This window comes from Maylandia zebra, linkage group LG17 (genome assembly GCF_041146795.1).
Source record: "Maylandia zebra isolate NMK-2024a linkage group LG17, Mzebra_GT3a, whole genome shotgun sequence".
Lineage (NCBI taxonomy): Eukaryota > Metazoa > Chordata > Actinopteri > Cichliformes > Cichlidae > Maylandia > Maylandia zebra.
The window spans coordinates 40,168,081-40,189,191 of NC_135183.1; the positions used below are offsets into that span (position 1 = coordinate 40,168,081).

At 42.1% G+C, this 21,111-nt stretch overlaps 2 protein-coding genes across 2 annotated transcripts; one reads left to right on the top strand and one right to left on the bottom strand.

Moving 5' to 3' along the window:
- Positions 1 to 279: 279 nt before the first annotated feature.
- Positions 280 to 9,895, bottom strand: tmbim4 (transmembrane BAX inhibitor motif containing 4). The gene is made up of 7 exons (XM_004573080.4): positions 9,702 to 9,895; positions 9,454 to 9,562; positions 5,140 to 5,245; positions 3,540 to 3,573; positions 3,340 to 3,457; positions 2,736 to 2,781; positions 280 to 1,941 (listed from the first exon to the last, which is right to left on the bottom strand). Exons 1-7 carry the CDS (start codon positions 9,790 to 9,792, stop codon positions 1,735 to 1,737), a joined length of 711 nt encoding a protein of 236 aa, XP_004573137.2. The 5' UTR covers positions 9,793 to 9,895; the 3' UTR covers positions 280 to 1,734.
- Positions 9,896 to 17,042: 7,147 nt separating this feature from the next.
- b2m (beta-2-microglobulin) lies at positions 17,043 to 19,155 on the top strand. The gene is made up of 3 exons (XM_004573081.6): positions 17,043 to 17,190; positions 18,267 to 18,542; positions 18,722 to 19,155. The coding sequence occupies exons 1-3, from the start codon at positions 17,127 to 17,129 to the stop codon at positions 18,733 to 18,735; spliced, it is 354 nt and encodes a 117-aa protein (XP_004573138.1). The 5' UTR covers positions 17,043 to 17,126; the 3' UTR covers positions 18,736 to 19,155.
- Positions 19,156 to 21,111: the final 1,956 nt, after the last annotated feature.

Sequence of the window (21,111 nt, forward strand, 5' to 3'; positions counted from 1 at the left end):
CCAGCAGATCCCGGGAACAACAGCAGAGATCTCTGTCCAGAAGAGCGCAGTCCTGGGAACAGCTAAGATACTGCAGGACCCTCAAGCTCCCAGGCCTCTGGTAGAGGACCTCAGCTTGAAGGATAGACCGCCCACAGGGGCGAGCTGGGTGTTTTACATATGTCTTGCAGTCCTGTGTTGATCAACAGATTAACAGCTTACTGTTTTAATCAAGTTAAAATGAATCTAACAATCATATGTATACAATCATTATATAATCAGTTTCACACACATAAAGACCATGATTTCACCTAATTGTTTTAATAAAGTCTTTTTCATGTATAGACTTGCAAAAACAAACACAGTGAATTTAAAACAATACCAAGAAGCTCATAAATTAAAAAGTAAATATCACAATTTTAGAATTTAGATAGTGCATTTACACTTTTATAAATCAGCATGTATTCATCTGGCAGACCATTAACAGAGGGGGAGTGAGTCTGTGGTGACTCAGCAGTAAATCTTATGCATAACAAATTAAAACAGCGGGCCGTTCACAAATGTGCACACAGAGGTTTTGCCTCCTTCCTAATTTTTCTCTTTCTGCGTATTTGTCACACATTTCAGATGATGGACTGCTGTACAACAGTCATATAAATAAATACATTTTAATATTAGTTTAGAAGTTTTTAAATTCTAATTTTATTTAAATTGATGTCATGAACTACTTGACTACACCTAATAACTGCTCGTGTCACCCTCAGCAGCAGCTGCAATCAAGCGTTTGTGATAACTACCAGCGGGTCTTTGTTATCACTGAGGAACTTTGGCCCACTCCTCTTTGGAGATTTGTCATAATTTAACAACACTGGAGGGTTTCAGACATGAACCTGTTCACATCATACCAAAGCCGTGGCTCTCACAGGTTGGGACACACTGCTTTACATTGTGACAGGACGTGTTGCTTTTCTCTAAGCCTACTTAGATCTGCAAAGTTAAACAGAACCTGTGTTTTTCAGACAGGTCCGAGACCTTTTCTGTATTTTCTCCTTTATTTCAACGTGATGTACAGTTTATATAATTACTTATCAGCATCGTTCTATGAGCACGTTTGGTTCACGTCGTGGAAAACTGTACTGACAAAATTATTATTCATTTTAAAGATGTGCTTAGATTTTCTAACAAAGCCAATGTTGTTTGCAAATCTTTGTGTGTGTGCATCATTCAGAATCCAATCAAATTCAGAAAGGAAGTACTGACCAATCAGATCTGTGCACACACACACACGTCTGTGAACACATCTGATTGGTCAGTGTTTCCTTTCTCAATGCTTCCTGCATTTGCATCCATCCAGCTCTCCTTTCAGTGTGAGGCTCTGTCTTCACCTGTAAACTGCATGAACTGGAGCAGCACGACTGGAGAGGTCTGTGTAGAGCTGCTGTTTAAAAGAAATGAGCTGCATTAGGGGCAGACGAGCTGCTCACTGGCTCCATATCAAATCAGGCAGTGTGGCCTTCCTCCACAAAACGACGAGTACTTGTTGGTTTTACAAGACAGAAAAACTGATAATAATCCACAACGCTGGTTAATTTGGGGTTTCAAACAAACAGCAGAGAACAACAGAAAGAGCTTACCAAGAACACACCGATTGTTTTAACAGTTACAAAGGTCAATAATGGGATTTTTGGTGCACCAACATCAACACTCACAAGCATAAATTAATCACAGAACAGGCAAATTGTGGGTTTGCAGCACTCAGTGCTTCTTCATCGAGTCGAGGACGCGGAGAATGTGCAGGAAGAGGTTGACAATGTCCAGGTAGAGGTTAATGGAGGCCAAGATGTGCTCCTCAGGAGAGAGCTGCTTCATCAGCATGCTGGTGTCATAGATGATGAAGCCACAGAAGACCAAGGCCCCAGCTCCAGCCAGGAACAGACCTGCATCGTCACTGTGGAAGAAGAGCTGCAGAGAGAACAGAGCACAAGGGGATTTAAAGTGACTCCCATCGGTTTGCTCCTAAAGCCAAACCACCACTGCTCTGCATCCACCTCAAACTGTTATTTAATACCATCATCCCTGACGTTCTAGTGATTAGGCTGCCGTAACTTCCCACTTGGATCGAAAGCTTCCTTACAGAGATCAGAGAGCCCTTCAGTCCCGGCCTTGTTCAGCCGACTGCTCTCTGGAAGGAGGTAAAGAACCAGCACACTCCTAACACTGACAGCACCCAGCAGCAGTTTGTGTTTGATTTTACCAACGTGTCTATGTTTTGTTTCATCGTGTTTATAGCCGTGTTCAACTTCAGCTGCAGCACTGACATCTTATCCTATACAAGGAAAAGCAGCAGAACAAAGGCTGGTTTTAAACTTGGAAGTCTTCTGCACTACAAGGCCTTTTATTTCAACAAGCCCTTTACCCCAGCAGGCAAGAAAAAGACCGGCTCTGCAGTTTGCACGCTTCACAACAGGGAAACTACAGGTTTCATTTGTGCACGCCGTCTCACTGCCACAGCTTGCTGCTTCTACCCGTGACCAGTTCACCTACTGTGGCTCAGCAAATGTTTGATGTGGAAAAAAGTCCAACATTACAATTCTCCAACTAAACTTCTTTACATTGGTGCACAGCCCATGTGTAGGCTTAGCTCAGAAATACCATCAGCCCTTTTTCTCTGTAGCTTTCTGTTGTTTGTAACTCGTTGGCCTTTGTTCCCCTTTCATTAGGCCCATGTGACACTGATATCAGGCCCCTCCACTCACCCTCATGAAGGTTCCAATGATGAGGATCCACAGACAGGAGAAAAGCCTGCAGGGATGAAACAGACAGTCCACTTTAGCTGGACTCAGTTTGTCTGAGCTGCACGTCAGATAGTAGGACATCAGTGGAAAGCTCATGTACATTTCTAGCTTCAGATTGAAGGTGTTTCGTGTCGTCACAACTTTCAAAATCTACGAATGTTATATTTATATACTCCACTCATCTCATCTGCATGTTACATCTTGTGTGTGATCAGGCGGCACATTGAAGGAGCTCGGACTGGACTTTGTTAAGTTTCTTTGAAGACGTTTCATCCGAGAAGCTTCTTCAGTTCTCAGAGCAACAGGTGGAGAGTCGCAGATTTGAAGCCCTGTGGGACCCAAGAGGGTCGTGGACCTCCTATTGAGCCTCTGCCCAAAAGGCTTAAAATCTGTGACTCTCCACCTTCTAGTCTTAGAACTGAAGAAGCTTCTCTGATGAAACGTCTTCAAGGACGTCTTCTTAAGTCCAGACGCTTTCCTGTCCGAGCTCCTCAGACTGCGATGAGCTGGACGACTGAGAACCTTCACAGACATTTAAAGAGTCCCATCAGAACACAGAACTTACCAAGCTCCCATTTTGCTGAAATCTCTTTTGGACTGAAAGGTGTAGGCTGTTAATACAGCGAACACAGCACAGGTGAGAAACAAAGCTTGCAGTATTGTGGAGTAATCATAGAAGGTGACTGTGGAGAGAAAGAAATCCCATCAGAGTCTACGGTAGCCTGGAAGGCTGGACACTAACCGAATGCAACTCTAAACACTTACGAGCTGTGGCAACAGACAGCGCCTCCAGAAGAGTCTGCAAGCAACACAACAACACAGCCATTATTAAAGCAGCAGTTACTGCGGCTGCAGCCGCTGAGCAGCTCAAAATGAAAAAGGAAACATGGCAACAAAGTAACGTGGGGAATGTTACAGCTTCATGCTGGACAGCATCAGGTTTATGGCTCTGTAACCACAGCTGAAACAGGTCACATATAAAAAGCCTTAAAGACCATTTTACACACACAAATACAAACAATAGAAAACAAGAACATTTTATGACTTCATACCATCTTAGAAACAACTTCTGTCATCTTGTTTAGTTGATATCATCCACCATTGTTTACAGTATGCCTCATCAGTTACTTCATCTATTATACATCTATAGTGAGTAAAACTGGTATTAAACACAAAAGGCCCATCAGTGCACTGATGGGTGTTACTGTCACCTGTGAATAGTCTTTTAAAATATATTTACTTGGAAAATTGGTGACGTGTTGAATACTTATATTACCCACTGTTCATAAACAAGCTACTGTTATACGTGTTAGCTTCTCTTCATGGAGGAAATAAACTGATCATTATGATTGTAATTCTGATCATTTGATCTACCAGAGACAGACGAACGTTGCTGATAACAAATGTGAATCATTTTTGCTTCGTGCCAAGGCGCCGACTGAAAGAGGCCACCACCATCGGTAATACCAGGAAAGGCTGAACATGGTCTGCAACAATGCTTAGGCAGGTAGTAACAGGACTCCAGGTTTCCTAGCTGAAGCATCACACTGCCTCTGCTGGCTCGCCTTCATCCCATAATGCACCCTGGTGCCAGGTGTTTCACAGGTAAGTGACGCACACACGCTCAGCCGTCCACGTGATGCACCAGAAAATGTGACTCATCTCTGTGGTCCACTGCTGAGGCTCACGTGCCCATTGTTGGTGCTTTGACAGTGGACAGAGGTCAGCACGGGCAGCCTGCAGCAGCTCGTTCTTGTTAGCTTGAGCTGCAATAACTCATCCATTGGATCAAACCAGACAGGCCAGGCATCGCTCCTCGCGTGCATCAGTGAGCCTCGACCACCCACGACTCTGTCGGTGGTTCACCAACGTTCCTTCCTTGGATCACTTTTTAGATACTGACCATTGCAGACTGGGAACGCCCTCAACAGCTGCAGCTTTGGAGATGCTCCGACCCCGTCATCAAATGTGGCTCCTGTCAAACTAACTCTAACCTTAAGCTTGTCCATTTTCCCTGCTAGTAATATACAAACTTCGGGGATAAAATCTCCACTTGCTCCTTAATCTATCCCACCCACTAACAGATGCTGTGATGAGGAGACGATCAGAGTTAATCACTCCACCTGTCGACGGTCACAATGATGATTGGTGATCATCGTCTCCTGGTGTAAAAGTATGTTCTTATAAAACATTCGTTTTATCACGAGCAGGAATTAGACCACGAATATTCTTGGACTGGGTTCACTGAAAAATGACTCACTGCCCATCACCGTTACTTTCCTGCAGCAGACAACAATTTTGACTGTTATGACAATCAATCAAATTTAAAAAATGTATTCAAGAAACTGAAAACAGAAGAACTTACAAAAGCAAACAGGAGGTAGAGGTTAGCTGGATGTTGGTGCCTGTACACAGCGAGAGCCACCAGAAGAACCAGCGAGAGCAGAGATGAAACCATCACCACAGCTGGGCTGAGGAAGGAACCAGGTCACAGTGAGACAATAAGGAGAACCAAGCTTCATAGAGATTATGTGCAAAACGAAGGATCATTTTATAACAGCAGGTAGCACAGACAGCACGCTGTGGACAGGTGATCAGACTGTACATGCAGCCACTCATCGCCTCTTAACACTTTGCTTGGAAAAAGAGAAATAAGAGCAACAATTTACTGAACCGTGCAAACAGAAGAGGAATTTCAGTTTACAGGCAAAACTGGTTTCGTACAATTCTCCTGAGCTTTAAAGTTCATATTTGGGAAAACCACCGTTCCTCCTCAGCACAGCCTGATGTGTAATAATGTCTCTATTAGAGCTGGGCGATAGAACGATAACGATATGTATCGCGATATAACTTTTACTCGATAGAGAAATTAAACTATCGCGATAGACCTCGCCGCTCTTGTCCTCTTAAAAAAAAAAAAGAAAAAAAAAAAGGTCAGCCAATCCAAATTAAGTAGCGCAGAGCCGAACCAATCACAGCCGCAGCGTCACGTCGCGTGACTTGTAACTTACAGCACAAGTGCCAAGCCGCACGTGTGTTTGTTTGGGAAGCAGCCAGCGGGTAATGGAGGAAATGAGTGTGCCGACTAGAAAAATCAACCGAGCGTGACCGAAGAGAAAACAGATGATGGTTCCAATGCCGGAGAGATTGTCGAACGGAAGAGCCAAAGAAGTTCCGTAGTGTGAAGGTATTTCGGCTATTTCAAGTCTGACAAAAAACAGAGTAGCGTGCACTGTAAATTGTGCCGAAAGCAAGTCTGGAAATACAATAAACTGGTGCATGCGTCACACTGTGCGCCACGTTATTGTTTCGGTGAAATGAATTTCTACAATACTGTTAATTCTACTCTCTGCAGTGTTTAAATGCTTACATATACACACAGTTACTGTCCCTCCACACATACGACTCGGTTCTGCTTCTATGCCCCAGCTTTGTTTACTTTTTCCCACCGAGGCTTCTAGACTTCTGATTGGCCAACATTTCTGCACGGTTAGGAATCTAGCGCCACCTGCTGCTTTGGCATGTTCATAGCAGCGTTTTCCTTCATTTCTGCCTTTATGTGTGGACGGGATTATTTTTAAAATGAAAACGGAAAATCTCTGTTTTCAAAAACACCCGTGTACGTGTGGACGTAGCCTCAGTCTCTGACTGGAAGCGCTAATTCATCATTCGGCTTTTGTCAGACTAAAGTAACTGTTACAACTGTTTGAAAAGCTCAGCTATACAACAAGGAGAGATTGAGAATTTCCTTTTAGTTCTCAGTTTATTTGATATTGACAAAAGTTAGTCAGTTTTGTCTGTTCTTCTGTAAAACAAACTAAGATTTATTTTTAGAATTAATATTTTGTTTCTAAGTGGAATTGACAGTTTAGTCTGTTTCGTTTGTTCTATTTTGAAACTTAAACGCTTTAGCGGCTGCCTTTTGTGTAGTTTGCAATATTTGCCTTTATTTATCTGAAAAAGTCTCATGTTCCTTAAGTACATCTACCCTGTTGAACTTATTATGGGAAATAAATATTTAAATAAAAACAAGCTGCTGATTATTTCACATTTTACTTGTGAGCAACGGCACATTTAAATCTTACAAATATAGTTATTTGGCTTATATCGTGATAGATATCGTTATCGCCTGAAATGAAAAAAACATATCGTGATATGAAAAAATCTCATATCGCCCAGCTCTACTTTAAATCATCATCAGAAAAATTCCTCTGAGCTCCCTGAAGGACACCCCAAAGCTGCCTCTTTGGACACTGGCCACCTTTAACCTCACACTGTTTCACTTTTCTATCCAGACATCCTGAACTGCATTTGGCAGTTTGGGACCACTGCCATGAAAAATCAGTCGCCAATCAGAAGATTTCCAGATGGTGCTGCACGATGGCTCAAACTCTGAAAGTTCATTTCTATGTTCAGAAAACTACATGACATGAATTTTTGACAGGATGAAATTGAGCCCCAAACCACGACAGAACTGGTGATTTAATAATCTGACGCACTGGCCAATCAGGACACAAAGCAAACACGTTTCTCTAACATTTGTTATCAGCAGTTATTTGAGGCTTTGCTAATATGACAACGTAGCTTAACACTAATCTTGTCTACTTGTTAAATAAGATAAGATAAGATAAGATAAGATAACTCTTTATTGTCATTGCACAGTCATACATAGTACAGTAGTACAATGAAATTGGAAAAACTGTCCTACGTCGGCACTACATATAACACAACACGACACGATATGACACATCACAACGTAACAAACAACACAACACAGTATATTAACTTAGTATAAAAAGAAGAATAAGTGTATGTGTATTGCACACTGTTATTATTGCACATTAATTATTATTGCACCTTGTTATAAATATAAATATTATTGTTATCGTTTTAAACATTGTTACCTCCCCCTAAAAAGTCCAGGGAGGTATCCAGTCAGGTCAGCTATTTACATTGATCAGGGCTATTGCCCTGTTGTAAAAGCTGTCCTTGAGTCTATTTGTTCGGGACCTCAGCAGCCTGAACCTCCTGCCAGACGGCAGCAGCTTAAACACTTAAATAGTCACCAGTCGTGAGTTAGTCCTTCATGCTCTTCCTGACTCTGCTGAGATCCTAGCTGCTATGTTTATGCTGCTTCCAACAGGGACAGCCACACTGATGAACACGCTAAACACATGTTTTATTCACACATACTGATCGATGCAATGGGGGCAACTCAGGGAACAAACCATGACACTTTCAGTGGCAGACAACCAACTCCAACCCCTGAGCTACGGCCTCCTTTTCCCTGGACTTAAAATGAATGGGGGGGGGGGGGGGGGGAATCAACACTCGTGCCTCATCCACAAGATTTACAGAAAACTTGACCTCTGACCTTGAAACTCTGTCACAGGTCAGAGTTGTAGTAAACACACTATGGGATGAATTTCTATTTCGACGTCCCTCCTTCTCCAACGATCACATTCACAAACCTGCGTGTTCAGGTCCAGTTAAAACGTATCTGTATGTGACACTAACGTCGGGACTGAATGGCTACATTTACAATAACTGATGACTGTTTTTCCTTCTTTATCACTGCAATAGAACTTATTTATTTCAACGCTTTTGTAACATTCTCCAGATTAAAAGTGAAATAATAGAAAATATTCTGTTAATTAAATAGCATTAATATTCAAAAATAGAATAGCCAATAAAACCTGAAGGTTGTCAGGCTGGACACTTCATTATTTTTAATATTAATAAACATGTACACCATCATAACATCTTGTTCACAGCAGCATAAAATCCTTTGATCAAAGCAGAGTTTAGAATGCTGACACACTCGATATACTCGCTTTTCTTCACTGCAGCCCTCACACACTCCTTACACGACATCACACACTCCTTACACGACATCACACACTCCTTACACGACATCACACACTCCTTTAAAGAATTACAGACACAAACTTACTCGTTCGCTCGCACACTTATCAGTTTCAGGTCAAACTGTGCAATCAAAGTAGTTATCCTGTGCTTTTCAATGACATTAGGGTCATTATGGTAATCCCAGGCAAGGTGCCACATCCAAACCTCGTGGCGCTTTTGTGGATCTATACCTGTACCGGGCTGTAATCACAGCAGATGAAGACTGGTGAATCACACCATCTTTTGTTTATGTTTATTTCATTGATGTACTGTAAGAAGTATTCGTTTTTTGTGTTTAAAGACTAACCATAAGGCAGTGCCCCTAAAAGAGCTGTGAGAGATTGTACAAATGTGTAACGTTGCTGTCTATACATTTGCAGCAGTAAAGACGAACTCACAAAGCTACACTGCTTTTGATTCATCTTCCAAGTGTGCAGCATAATGATAAAGCAAATCTAATATTTGCAAGAATATGATGACACTATGATACAACAATATCAACTCTCTGTCTCTTTGAAACTGCACAACACTGAGATAGGAGATTTGTTGGCATCACTAAATATTACACATATTGAGGAGGCGGATTTAACCATTACTGCCAACTCTTGCGTAAACATGGATGATGTAATGAAAGCAGACGAGGAGCTTCCGCAGGAGATAATGTAACTTTAGATTCTCGTGAGAGGAGACGGAGTACTCTCTTTGTCTCCTGTCCTTAGAAAAATGAAACAGACAGCAGCACCTGGTTATATATGAAGCAGCTCATTCTCACCTTGCGATAACAAACTCCTTGATGGTCTGAGAGAACATGAAGAGAGCAGAGGTGGCTGTGGTCAAGATGATCTGCAAGCTCAGGAGGGTGTACACCTTCCTTAGAAAGCCTAATGAACCAAGAAACAGCGTTACAGTAGCTCAAAACCCATCGGAAGCTAACGAAACCAATAATAACTGTGTAGAGGAAAACCGTGAACACGGCCAATGATATCAGTGTTAGCTAGATAGCACGGGTCTGTTACTCACCCATACGGATCTGAACACTGGCCGTAGCAACATTAGTGCCGTAGTTAAAATCGTCTTCGATAGAAGACCGCGGGTATTTTTCACTGCTCATCTTGTTAAACCAGCGTTTTCTTGAGGTGTTCTTGTTTCTCAAGCTACGTAGTTGCTTTACGGAAGAGCAGAGTCCTTTTCTTCTTCTAGATTTTATCGGCTGTTGGCAAACAACTGAATGGTGCATTACCGCCACCAACCGGTGTGGAGTGTGAACTGCAACGTGGCTCAAAAAACCCCTCAAATCCTCCCAAAGTATTTACCCTCTTTTCAAGGTTCAAGGTTCAAGGTTCTTTATTTGTCACATGCATAGTTATACAAGTATAACACACAGTGAAATGTAGCCTGACACGCTCCTCGACATGTGCAAAAAAAATGGGGGGGGGGGGGGGGGTGTAGAGGAAGAACATTATATATATATATATATATATATATATATATATATATATATATATATATATATATATATATATATATATATATATATTAGTATATACATTGTGCATGTGCAGTAGTAGCAGCAAGCAGGTGAATTCTGTACATTAATATGAATAGATATCTGACTATTTTACAGGATAGACAATATAAACATATTTAAAATTAAAGGAATTGAAATGTACATTGTGCCTTGGTTTAGTGTCTGGAAGAGTCCTGTCTCAGTCAATTATAGATGATGTGAGAGGGCGGGTGTGTGTGTTTAGGGCACGGATGGCTTGGGGATAGAAGCTCCTCTTGAGTCTCTCTGTCCTTGCCCGGAAGATGCGGAACCTTCTACCAGATTGCAGAAGTTGGAACAGTTTGTTGCCAGGATGGGACGGGTCCTTCAGTATCTGCGCTGCTCTAGTCCGGCATCTCCTGGTGTAGGTGTCCTGAAGCGGGGGGAGAGCAATCCTGCAGCAGCGTTCTGCTGTACGGATCACTCTCTGGAGAGCTTTTTGGTCCTTCACACAGCTGTTCCCAAACCTGAATGTGGGCAGCCCATGTCAGGTCTGAGGAGATGTGGACACCAAGATACTTGACGGACTGCACCCTCTTCACTGAAGCTCCATTGATGATAATGGGCTTGTACTCTCTGTGCTGACTCCTTCTGAAGTCCACCACCAGCTCCTTGGTCTTGCTGACGTTCAGCTGGAGGCCACCTCTTTTAAAACTGAAATTAAGACCTGATAACTTTCACTTCTTGAGTCCATTTGCAGTAAATCAATCTATGAAAATGAAAAGATCTAGTTTCATTTTTATGTTTCTGAGGTTTTGGGTCAGTTGTCTACTCTCCACCTGATACTTGCAACAGTGTAATATAACATGTTCCATAGTCTAAGGAGCTTGGAAAGAAAAGCATCTGGACTTCTTTAAGTTGCTTGAAGACGTTTCACCTCTCATCCGAGAAGCTTCTTCAGTTCTAGGGTGAAATGGTGAGAGGTGAAACGTCTTCTCTAAATAATCTCAAATGATTCCTTGAACAGGACAATGAGTTCACTGTACTTAAATGACAACGATGGCCACCAGATCACAATCCAATGGTGCGCCTTTGGGATGTAGTTGAATGGAGGATTTGAATGAATGGCAGACAAATATTTAGCAACTATAGTTATATGTGATGCTATCACATCAATAAGGAGCAAAACTCCAGAATGTTTGTCTTGATGCATGCTCAATCATCCAGGTAAGGAAATCCTAGAAAGTTTATTGTGTCCATCTGGACGTTTTCAGTGGGAGAAACGTTTCGTCATCATCAGGTGACATCTTCAGTCTCAGCTGACTGCTGCTATAAACAGTGACTGAAACCAGCACCACTGAATGAACAATATGCTGAGAGGTCAGTTCCTTCATCATTAATGATCAATGCTCATGCAAACTGCCATGACCATTGATCAACAGCCACTGATCAAAGATAATTGATTAATGACAATTGATCAATGGGGAATGGCTGCAATCACAGCATTGTAAGATGGTGACAGATGTACCTTTAGGCCCCCTCCTCCATTCAGAGATGGTCTTTCCCTTTTCACGTAAATGGCTTCGTTGACTCCGCCCTCAAACCAGCGTTCCTCCCTGTCCAGGATGTTACATCCTCATCATTGAAAGAGTGTTCACTGGCCTGTAGGTAGACAGACTGCAGAGTCCTGCGGGGGACCTGATCCACAGGATGGACCAATTTTTGCCACAGTGTGTTTTGGGGTTAAAAGCCACAGAGACGCAGTGTTTAGAGAAAATGCGTCTCAGCTGTTTCAATACTCCGGACACATACAGGATCACGAAGGGTTCCCCTTAGGCAGCAGTCGTCCTTCTTCTCTCCTGGATCAGCTGGGGATTTTTTAGGCGCCTTTCCAGGTTTGACAAATGTCCAGCTGGGATAAACACATTAACTCAGGGCTTCTTTGATATGATGTTCTTCTGCTTCCCTAGCAACTGTATCTATGGGAATGGTGTTGTAGCGTCCTGATGACACCTTGACGAAATGAAATCTTAAATACTGAAATGTATGCTTTGGTTTGTGGTACACGTGGAGTTTAAAATGTTCCCCATTACTGACGAAACTCTCACATTCTAAGAAGCCTAGCCTATCATTATTCACATAGTTGGGTTATTTAACATAATCCCTGGTTCTTTGATAACAGAGTGAGGTGTTTCACTATGGGTATCGCCTTGGCGTGACTGTAGAATATATATAAATATAATGGAAGTGCTGGATATACAGTCCGGCCCAAGTCTTCTGTCAGAAAGACTGCAGCAGTCCAGGAGTTTGGTTAACTGTCTTTAATTAAGCTCCACAGAAGAATTGATTCTTCTGAAGAACATCAGAGCTTGCCAGGCTTAATCCAAATGCAGTGCAGCCATACGTGAACTCATTGTTGTAGAAGATACAGTTTATGTTACTATAAGCATGGTTTTCTGGAAACAGAAACAGGCAATTCTGTAATTAGTCGAGTCAATAACAACTAAGAAACAATCACAACACATCTACGCAACACAGCAATATTTTACCATGTCCACAAGGGGTCACTGTAGACCATAAGTTGGCTAAATAGCACATCTGACAAGTTGCTAGTAGTAAGGCAAGAACATGGCTAACAACAGTTAAACTAAACAATTAACGATTGAAAAATCCTTTAACCGCTGGATGTAATCATCACCGGAGATTCTGACCACTGCTACTAACTCTTTACTAAATAATTAAATAATTCTACCAACGTGGTATCACTATACTGAGGCACAACGTCAACATTCACAAACAGCTACAGCCATTATGATACCAGTTAACCTGTCAAAGGGAATAACACTTACAGGTTCATTAACACACATGTAATCACACAAAACCGCGTTACAACTGTTGCTGCTTTAGTCTCTCCCTCCCTGAGCACATGACCACTGATGCGCTTATTCCTTTTGGGTGCGCTTGATTCATGCCTCTAGACATCCTGAGGCCAAGACAGAGCAGGAAATTTGACCAGTGACCAACTGCAGAAGCTCCAATGACACCACAGGTATGTCCTAATTCCTAGGCTGCATCCTTCGGAGGCTGCATTTGAAGTCACATCCAGGCGACAAAGGCTGCTCTGAATGTGGCCAACAATTGCGTCCTCCTTCTCCCCAGATTTAAAGGATGGGTTGGGTGTGTCCTTCGTGGCCCACCATATCCCAGAACTCATAGCGCGGCCCAGCCAAGTCCAGTTTCCAAAATGGCGGCAGCTACTTAGTTTTAATATTTCTCTTATTACTCTTTCTGGATCACAAAATAAACTTTTAAGATGTTTTCATGTAGCTGTGTCAACTTCAATTATATGCTCGGTTTATCAAGACATCACATATTTGCAAAAGTGCTCCGTCGTTTTCTGAGACGTCTGTGACCCACCAGCTCGATAGCTGACCGGGAGGTCGAGGCTCACTAGAGCCCGGCGAGAACAGCGAACTCCATCGTTTTCAGACCCTGCGGTGACACTGTGTCATTTGTCTTTCCTCCATGAACTAGAGGAGATGCAGACTGACAGAGTGCTCCTGGTGTACTGTAAAATTCTGGAGACTGAACCTTGAACTTGGATTGGTTTGGTTATAGCAACACTTTCTTGCTGTTTGGGGGAGAAGAGACGGGGGACACAGAGTGTTGCTCATGACAAAAGACTGAACCTTTCTTTTTCCTTTCACCGAGGTGTGATGGCTTGTTCTTTGCAGCAACTGCTGTCTTGGATTTTCTATCTTGAGCTGGTGGGCAGACACAGTAGGCCGGTGCTGAGAGTAGTCCTGTCATGGTTCTGGGTCATTTTGACCCAGCATTTTAATAATAATAATGGATTGCATTTATATAGCGCTTTTCGAGACCCTCAAAGCGCTTTACAATTCCACTATTCATTCACTCTCACATTCACACACTGGTGGAGGCAGCTACAGGTGTAGCCACAGCTGCCCTGGGGCAGACTGACAGAAGCGAGGCTGCCATATCGCACCATCGGCCCCTCTGACCATCACCAGTAGGCAGTAGGGTAAAGTGTCTCGCCCAACGACACAACGACCGAGACTGTCCAAGCTGGGGCTCGAACCGGCAACCTTCCGATTACAAGATGAACTGCCAACTCTTGAGTTCTTAGGTTTTTGTTTATTTTTACATTATGGATTGTTTTCTGATCCTCTTGTGCTTTGTTGATTATTATTAGGATTCTATGTTTCTGTTTATTGGTGTTTAGGGATTAGTTCTTTGGTTGTGTCTCATGTTTAGTGTAGGTTCAGTTCCGTGTCTAGTCTGTGTCTTTGTGTAATGGTTTCTCGTTTCCTGTTTTATTGTGAAAGTCCGTGTCTCATGTGAGTGTATTCAGTTTTGCCTCCCTTGTCTCATCAGTTACTTCCAGCTGTGTCCCCCACCTGTGTGTAATCTCCCCGTGTTCTTCTGTGTGTATTTAAGTCGTGTCTTCTTATGTTGTAGTCGCTGGTCTGTCTGGTCGTGCTTCAGCCGTCATAGGCCGCTGTTCACCCTCCTTCATGCTCAGTAGTTTCGTTTTCCCAGTTCAGGTTATCTTTAGTCTGTTCGCTGTTTTCAGCTTGTGTTTTGTCTTACAATAAACCTCCTTCGCACCTCCACGAGTGCCTGCAATTGGACCCTCCTTTATTTTTCCCCACTCGCAGGGACAAGTCCTGTTGCTGAGGTTGGGTTCATCCTGTAATCTGTCATGAACTACTTGCACTGTTTCAATGACTGGAGTGAAGAGAGATGTAACATCATATGAGAAGAAACATTGCTCCCACTGGAAATGTTACAGTCAGATGAACTCAATCATCTTTTTGGGATTTCCAGCATGTTATTGTTCACATTAAAGCAAATCTTAAGCCAAAGAGTTTTCATCCATCAATCAATCATCCATCCATCTTCATCCGCTTTATCCGAGGCCAGGTCGCGGGGGCAGCAGCCTAAGCAGAGAGGCCCAGACCTCCCTCTCCCCAGCCACCTCCTCCAGCTTATCCGGGGGAACACCAAGGCGTTCCCAGGCCAGCCGAGAGATTTAATCTCTCCAGCGTGTCCTGGGTCTGCCCCGGGGCCTCCTCCCGGTGGGACATGCCCGCAACACCTCACCCAGGAGGCGCCCAGGAGGCATCCTGGTCAGATGCCCGAACCACCTCAGCTGGCTCCTTTCGAAAAGGAGCCAAAGAGTTTTTACTTTGGTCAAATTTGTCTTTGTCACCTGTCCATGAGTGCTGGTGCAAATATTTACTAAAATTTAGCATAAATCGATGACACTGATTGTTATGTTGTGGTGGGTTTTTTATACTGAGAGAAGTTCTGGAGACAGTCTTGCAGATCACATATTTTATTATCTGGTAGTTAAAGCTTTGAATTGCACAGCTGTGGACTTCTCTATGTTAAGTGAAGCACAATTCATGATTAAAAGTATATATTAGACAATTGAAAGCAGGAAATATTTGTGACTATTGATGGGAAGATGCTGTGGTTTAGACTCAGCACTCCCCGATTTGTTCTCCTCGTGGTCCTTCCACATGGAAATGCTCTTTGACCTCCAGTCCTGTGTGAGAAAACTCCTGCCTACCTTACAGTTGTTACCGGGCTACACTCAGCTCTGCCTGTCCCTCTGAGTTAACCCTTCACACCCTGAGGTTAATGCTCGGATCCTTTTAATGAAGAGTGTATCAAACCTATTATCGGCATACTAATGTTAAAAAGAAACTGTCAAAAAACACATTTTTTATTTGTTACCACAGATGTATAATCTGCTGCACAAACTGTCTTAAGAAGGCCAATCTGATGGAGGCAATCCAGGACAGCTGGGAGATGACCTCATATGCTCCACCCCGGACATGAAAGGAGAAAACAACAACTAACCAGCGCTAGTCTGTCACAACACTGAAGTCATGAAAATGAAACTAAACTTAAAGATTTTTCACACAATAAAAACTAAAATAGGCGACAGGAAATTAACTGAAACCAAACCGAGCGCAAACAGAAAACTAATAGTGAGAACAGTTTGATTAAAACACGAAATTATGGATTTATTCATTATTTTGTTTCTCTTGTGATATCAAATCTGGTGATCATGGCTTGTATCCGGTAGATTTTCCTCAGAGTCCCCCTGTTTGTATGTTAATGAAGGAGATACATTATTTGTCTTTTGAAAGTATGAATAAATGTAGACGCTAGCACAAAATATACCAAATCATAAAGAAATAAGACTTACTGATTATGGTAAATGGCCTGGTTGTTATATAGCTCTTTTCTGCTCAACATGAACAGTCAGAGTCCTTTAATACAACATGTATCACTTTATACGAGCACCCTTTTCCTATGATTAAATGCTTTCTATCTAACATTCACACACTGATGGATCGGAGACCAGCCTGGGTTAGCAGCCAGGGATCAAACCACCAACCTTCTGATTAGGTAACCTGCTCTACTTTCTGCACTACAATCACCCAAAATTATGTTGAGCTGTCCAAAATGTGCCTGAACAAGTCATATACAAATTTAAAGGAATTAAAACCAAACCAGAATAAAACTGAGGGGGAAAAGTTAAGAAAACAAAAAATAAGTGAATAAAGACAAGAAAAAGAAAACAGAATCTGAAACGAAGGAACTATAAATACTTTAGCATGAGATCATTATTATTATTAACAACAATAATTACAGAATATCATAAATAATAGTTCTATGGAGATTAAAACTTCAGGTAGTTTCCAGGGAGGTTCCACATGTGCCTGTCATGAGTGAGCGAAACCTCTTTACTAGGATTCTACCTGGTAACAGCATGAGAGAAATGAATGATTGGCCCGTGTGGCTGTGGGCTGTCTTACAGCGCTCGCATATCCTCACGCGCTCCACTTTTTTACTTTATTCCAGCTTCGCGAGCGCGAAAGACGAACAGCTCTCAGCAGGATCTGCGACTACAAAGAGAAAACATGAAGGCCGTCCTGTGTTTGGCTGTTATCGCAGCTGTTTACTGCGCAGTGGAGGGGAAATACTGTAAGTACTTTTTTCAAAAAGTCTCCCTGAAATACTGAAGGTTGAGTCCTGTCATTTTACTGAACTTATAAAAGTCTGAACTTCAAGTCAAACGGTTTCTATCCTTTGTGTAAATCTTAATCACGGTTTGGTTAGTCTGTAAGTTTTACGTCATATTTTTATACGTTTTTCAACAAAGACAAAACAAAGCCGTCAGGGAGGGGTTCATAAGGTGCTTTGATTTGAGGAAAACAAAGCTGCGTTTATCGACTCTAAACAGTTTCAGTCCAGAGACGATTCGTTTTGACTGGACAATAAATATGTAAGGAGAAAACCGTCCATGGTGTTTTTAACAGAGTGGAATTCCCCCCCAGCTTTTTGGATTTGGTTTCGATTTCTTGTAAATACATAGAGCGCCCTCAGCTGGCTGCAGGATATTTTAATACAAGGATTTCTCTTCTTACTATTTCTGTCCTTTCATTGCAAAAGTAATTACTTGGTTGTATTTGCTGATATTGTTGAGGACAATCCACTTTCACACTGATTCAGTGTGAAAGCATCAGTATGTGAGCACGTCCCATTTTATCAGGGGTAAATAAATTTGTCGTGTTGGGGATAAAAATACATTTACAGGTAACATATGGGCCACAAAACAAAAACAGGAAAGTCATTCAAACACCAATTCAGTTCTGTTTTCAGCAAGCGAGTCTTTTCATATTTATAGTCTAAGCCAGCGGTCCCCAACCCCGGCCCGCGGACCGGTACCGGCCGCAAGAGTTGAGGCTCGTGTGTGAAATTCATGGTTTTCAAGGTTTTTATCGTTTTTAGTGTTAACTCGGTTTCCCTGGGTCTTTTCGTTGTGTTATGAATAAACCTTCTTTTTTGGTTCCGGTACTGGTTTTATTTTGTCGTATTTATCACCTCAAAGGCTGGTCCGTGAAAGTATTGTCAGATATAAACCGGTCCATGGCGCAAAAAAGGTTGGGGACCGCTGGTCTAAAATCATCATAACGAAATTGGCCTCAGACAGGCTGGACCACTTATGAATACTGATCCCTTATTAAGGATATTACTTTCTCTTTCATTCTTGCCTTTAGCTGCACCAAAGACTCAGGTTTACAGCCGTAATCCTGGAAAGTATGGAGAGGAAAATGTCTTGATCTGCCACGTGAGTGATTTCCACCCCCCTGACATCACCATCACACTGCTGAAGGATGGGGCAGAAATTCCTAATGCCAAGCAGACTGACCTGGTCTTCAACCAGGACTGGCACTTCCATCTGACCAAGCACGTCGCTTTTACACCAAAGGAAGGAGAAAACTACGCCTGCAAAGTCACTCATGGGACACAAGAACCAAAAACCTTTGGTTGGGGTGAGTTAAGATAGCCAAAACTATATACAGTCATAAGCATTATGTAGTAACCTCAAATTTAAAAAAAATACAAAAGAAAATTAAACATGTTTAATACTTTTATAAATGAATCAGCGGTGAATGAAATTGTCTTTCTGTGCTTTTATGAAATGAATAACCTTAATATTTTCTCTTTACAGAGTCAAACATGTAAACACCAATGGGGACCAAAGAGTGTCACATCGGTCATGTTGTCCCCGCTACCCAACATCTGTCCTTCCTGTACAATCAGAGTCCGCCGTGTGGCGTCAGATTTGTTTCTTCTCATCAGAATAATTATCAGTAACATATTAGGTAACAGTAATTTCTCAATATTATTTTGGTATGATGTAGAGATTATAAAAATTTAGGGTGTCACTTTTTGCTGGTTTGCCTTTGACTAAGTGGATTTGCTCAGCTGTAATCACAAAAGCCTCGTTTGTTTCACCCTGTTGTAATATTTTTCCATATGTGAGGGGTTCTTTGGCCATTATGCAATAAACTGTTTTATACCTAAATGAGTTTCTCAAATGATAGAATAATGGGTTATATGTATGTGTGTATACATGTATAATAATAAAAATTCTTGAAAATTTCTGGTGTTTTTATTATTATTTTACAAAAACCCTAAAATGTATCATTTTATACAGAAATATTGATTCATTTCTTTATGTTGTGAAAACAAATGTGCTGTGTGTTCATCAGGCATAGGTCTCCACGAGTTTGAGAGTCCTGCAAAGTGTCTCTTGACAGACAATCATGAAAACGATCATTTGCGCGAGGCTTTGTAGTCCTGTAAAAACTAAACAAACATCTCACATCCTCCAGCTTCACTGTGTTTATGCTATGCTAACATAGCTGTGTAGCTAGCGATCACGTAGCACATCATTATATAGCAGCTAGCTCAACTTCAGTAACCCTACAAACATCTCTGCTGTTTAGTTTTCTGTCTTCATTTATGTTGGAAGTGATAGCAGAGCTGTACGTTTGAATGCTTCAGAAACCTCTCAGTCAGAACATGCTATATCATGCTTAGGTGGAAGCTAGCGAGCTAACTTCCTGCCAACTTCTAACTAAATGTAATAAATCCTGTTTTCATGGATGCCTGGATGTTAAACTTAATTGTTACACCTGGTAAAGCAGCAACACTGATCATTTTATTAAAGATGAAAGAATTTAGACAGTTTGTAACTCTCAGTGATGCCGCAGTGTTCGTTTGACTTTGGGACCTGCAGAAGATTTGTATGTTATCATAAAAAGCTAGTTTAGGTATTTGGACTATATGAAAATATAGTCCAAATAGTTTTTAAAGTTTTAAAAACTGAGCTTTAAATTATTAGCGGTAATAAAAAATGAGAAAAGCCGACAGTGATCCCTGACTGTTTTTATGGGCTTGTTGAGATTAAATAGAACAAGATACAAAGAATTAAAACACATTAAAAACACAACAGACTTAATAAATGTAAAAAAAAAAACCCAAAGAATTACCAGTTGTTGGGGTTTTTTTTACCTTAGTTTTGGGGCGACCTTTGCTCAGGGAAGCGTATCTGTAACCGGAAGGTTGCCGGTTCGATCCCCGGGCTTTCTGCCCTGGTCGTTGTGTCCTTGGGCAAGACACTTCACCTACCGCCTACTGCTGTTGGCCAGAGGGGCCGATGGCGTGATATGACAGCCTCGCTTCTGTCAGTCTGCCCCAGGGCAGCTGTGGCTACAACTGTAGCTGCCTCCACCAGTGTGTGAACGTGAGAGTGAATGAATAGTGGCATTGTAAAGCGCTTTGGGTGCCTTGAAAAGCGCTATATAAATCCAATCCATTATTATTATTATTATTAAATGCAGAGTACGTTGGGCCCGGAAGCAGGATTCATCATGTCATCACTTAAAGACCAGATAAACTTTTTATAAATTAATTAAACAAATGTAACAAGTACAAAAAATATGGCAACAATTGCAAAGCCTTTTCCAACCCTTCACACAGACACTGCTATCAGGAAAGCTCGCCAGCGACTCTACTTCCTGAGGAGGCTGAGGAAGCTTGGCATGAACGCTAACATCACCTCAAATTTCTACAGGTGTGCGATCGAGAGTTTGCTGACGAGCTGCATTACAGTTTGGTACGGAAGCTGCTCTGCCAGCAGCCGGCAATCACTACAGAGGGTGGTGAAGGCAGCAGAGCACATCACTGGCACGAGGCTTCCTGCCATTCAGGACATTTATCTCCAGCGATGCCTCCGCAGAGCACACAGCATCATCAAGGACCACAGCCACCCAGCACATCAGCTGTTCTCCTTGTTTCCATCTGGCAGACGTTACAGGAGTCTGTCATCAAGCCATTCGACACTTCAACCACAACACCTAAACACACACAACACAGATGCACTCAGAATCGGTCCTACAGTTTCATAGGTACATTTTACACTCTGCACTGGTCACTTCACTGTTATTAGTATTTAAACAAATAAAAACCGTACTCCATGCAATACTGTACTAAGTGCCACTCAAAATTTGCCACTGCCATGTGCAATATTTCATTTGCCCCCCCAGCCCACAA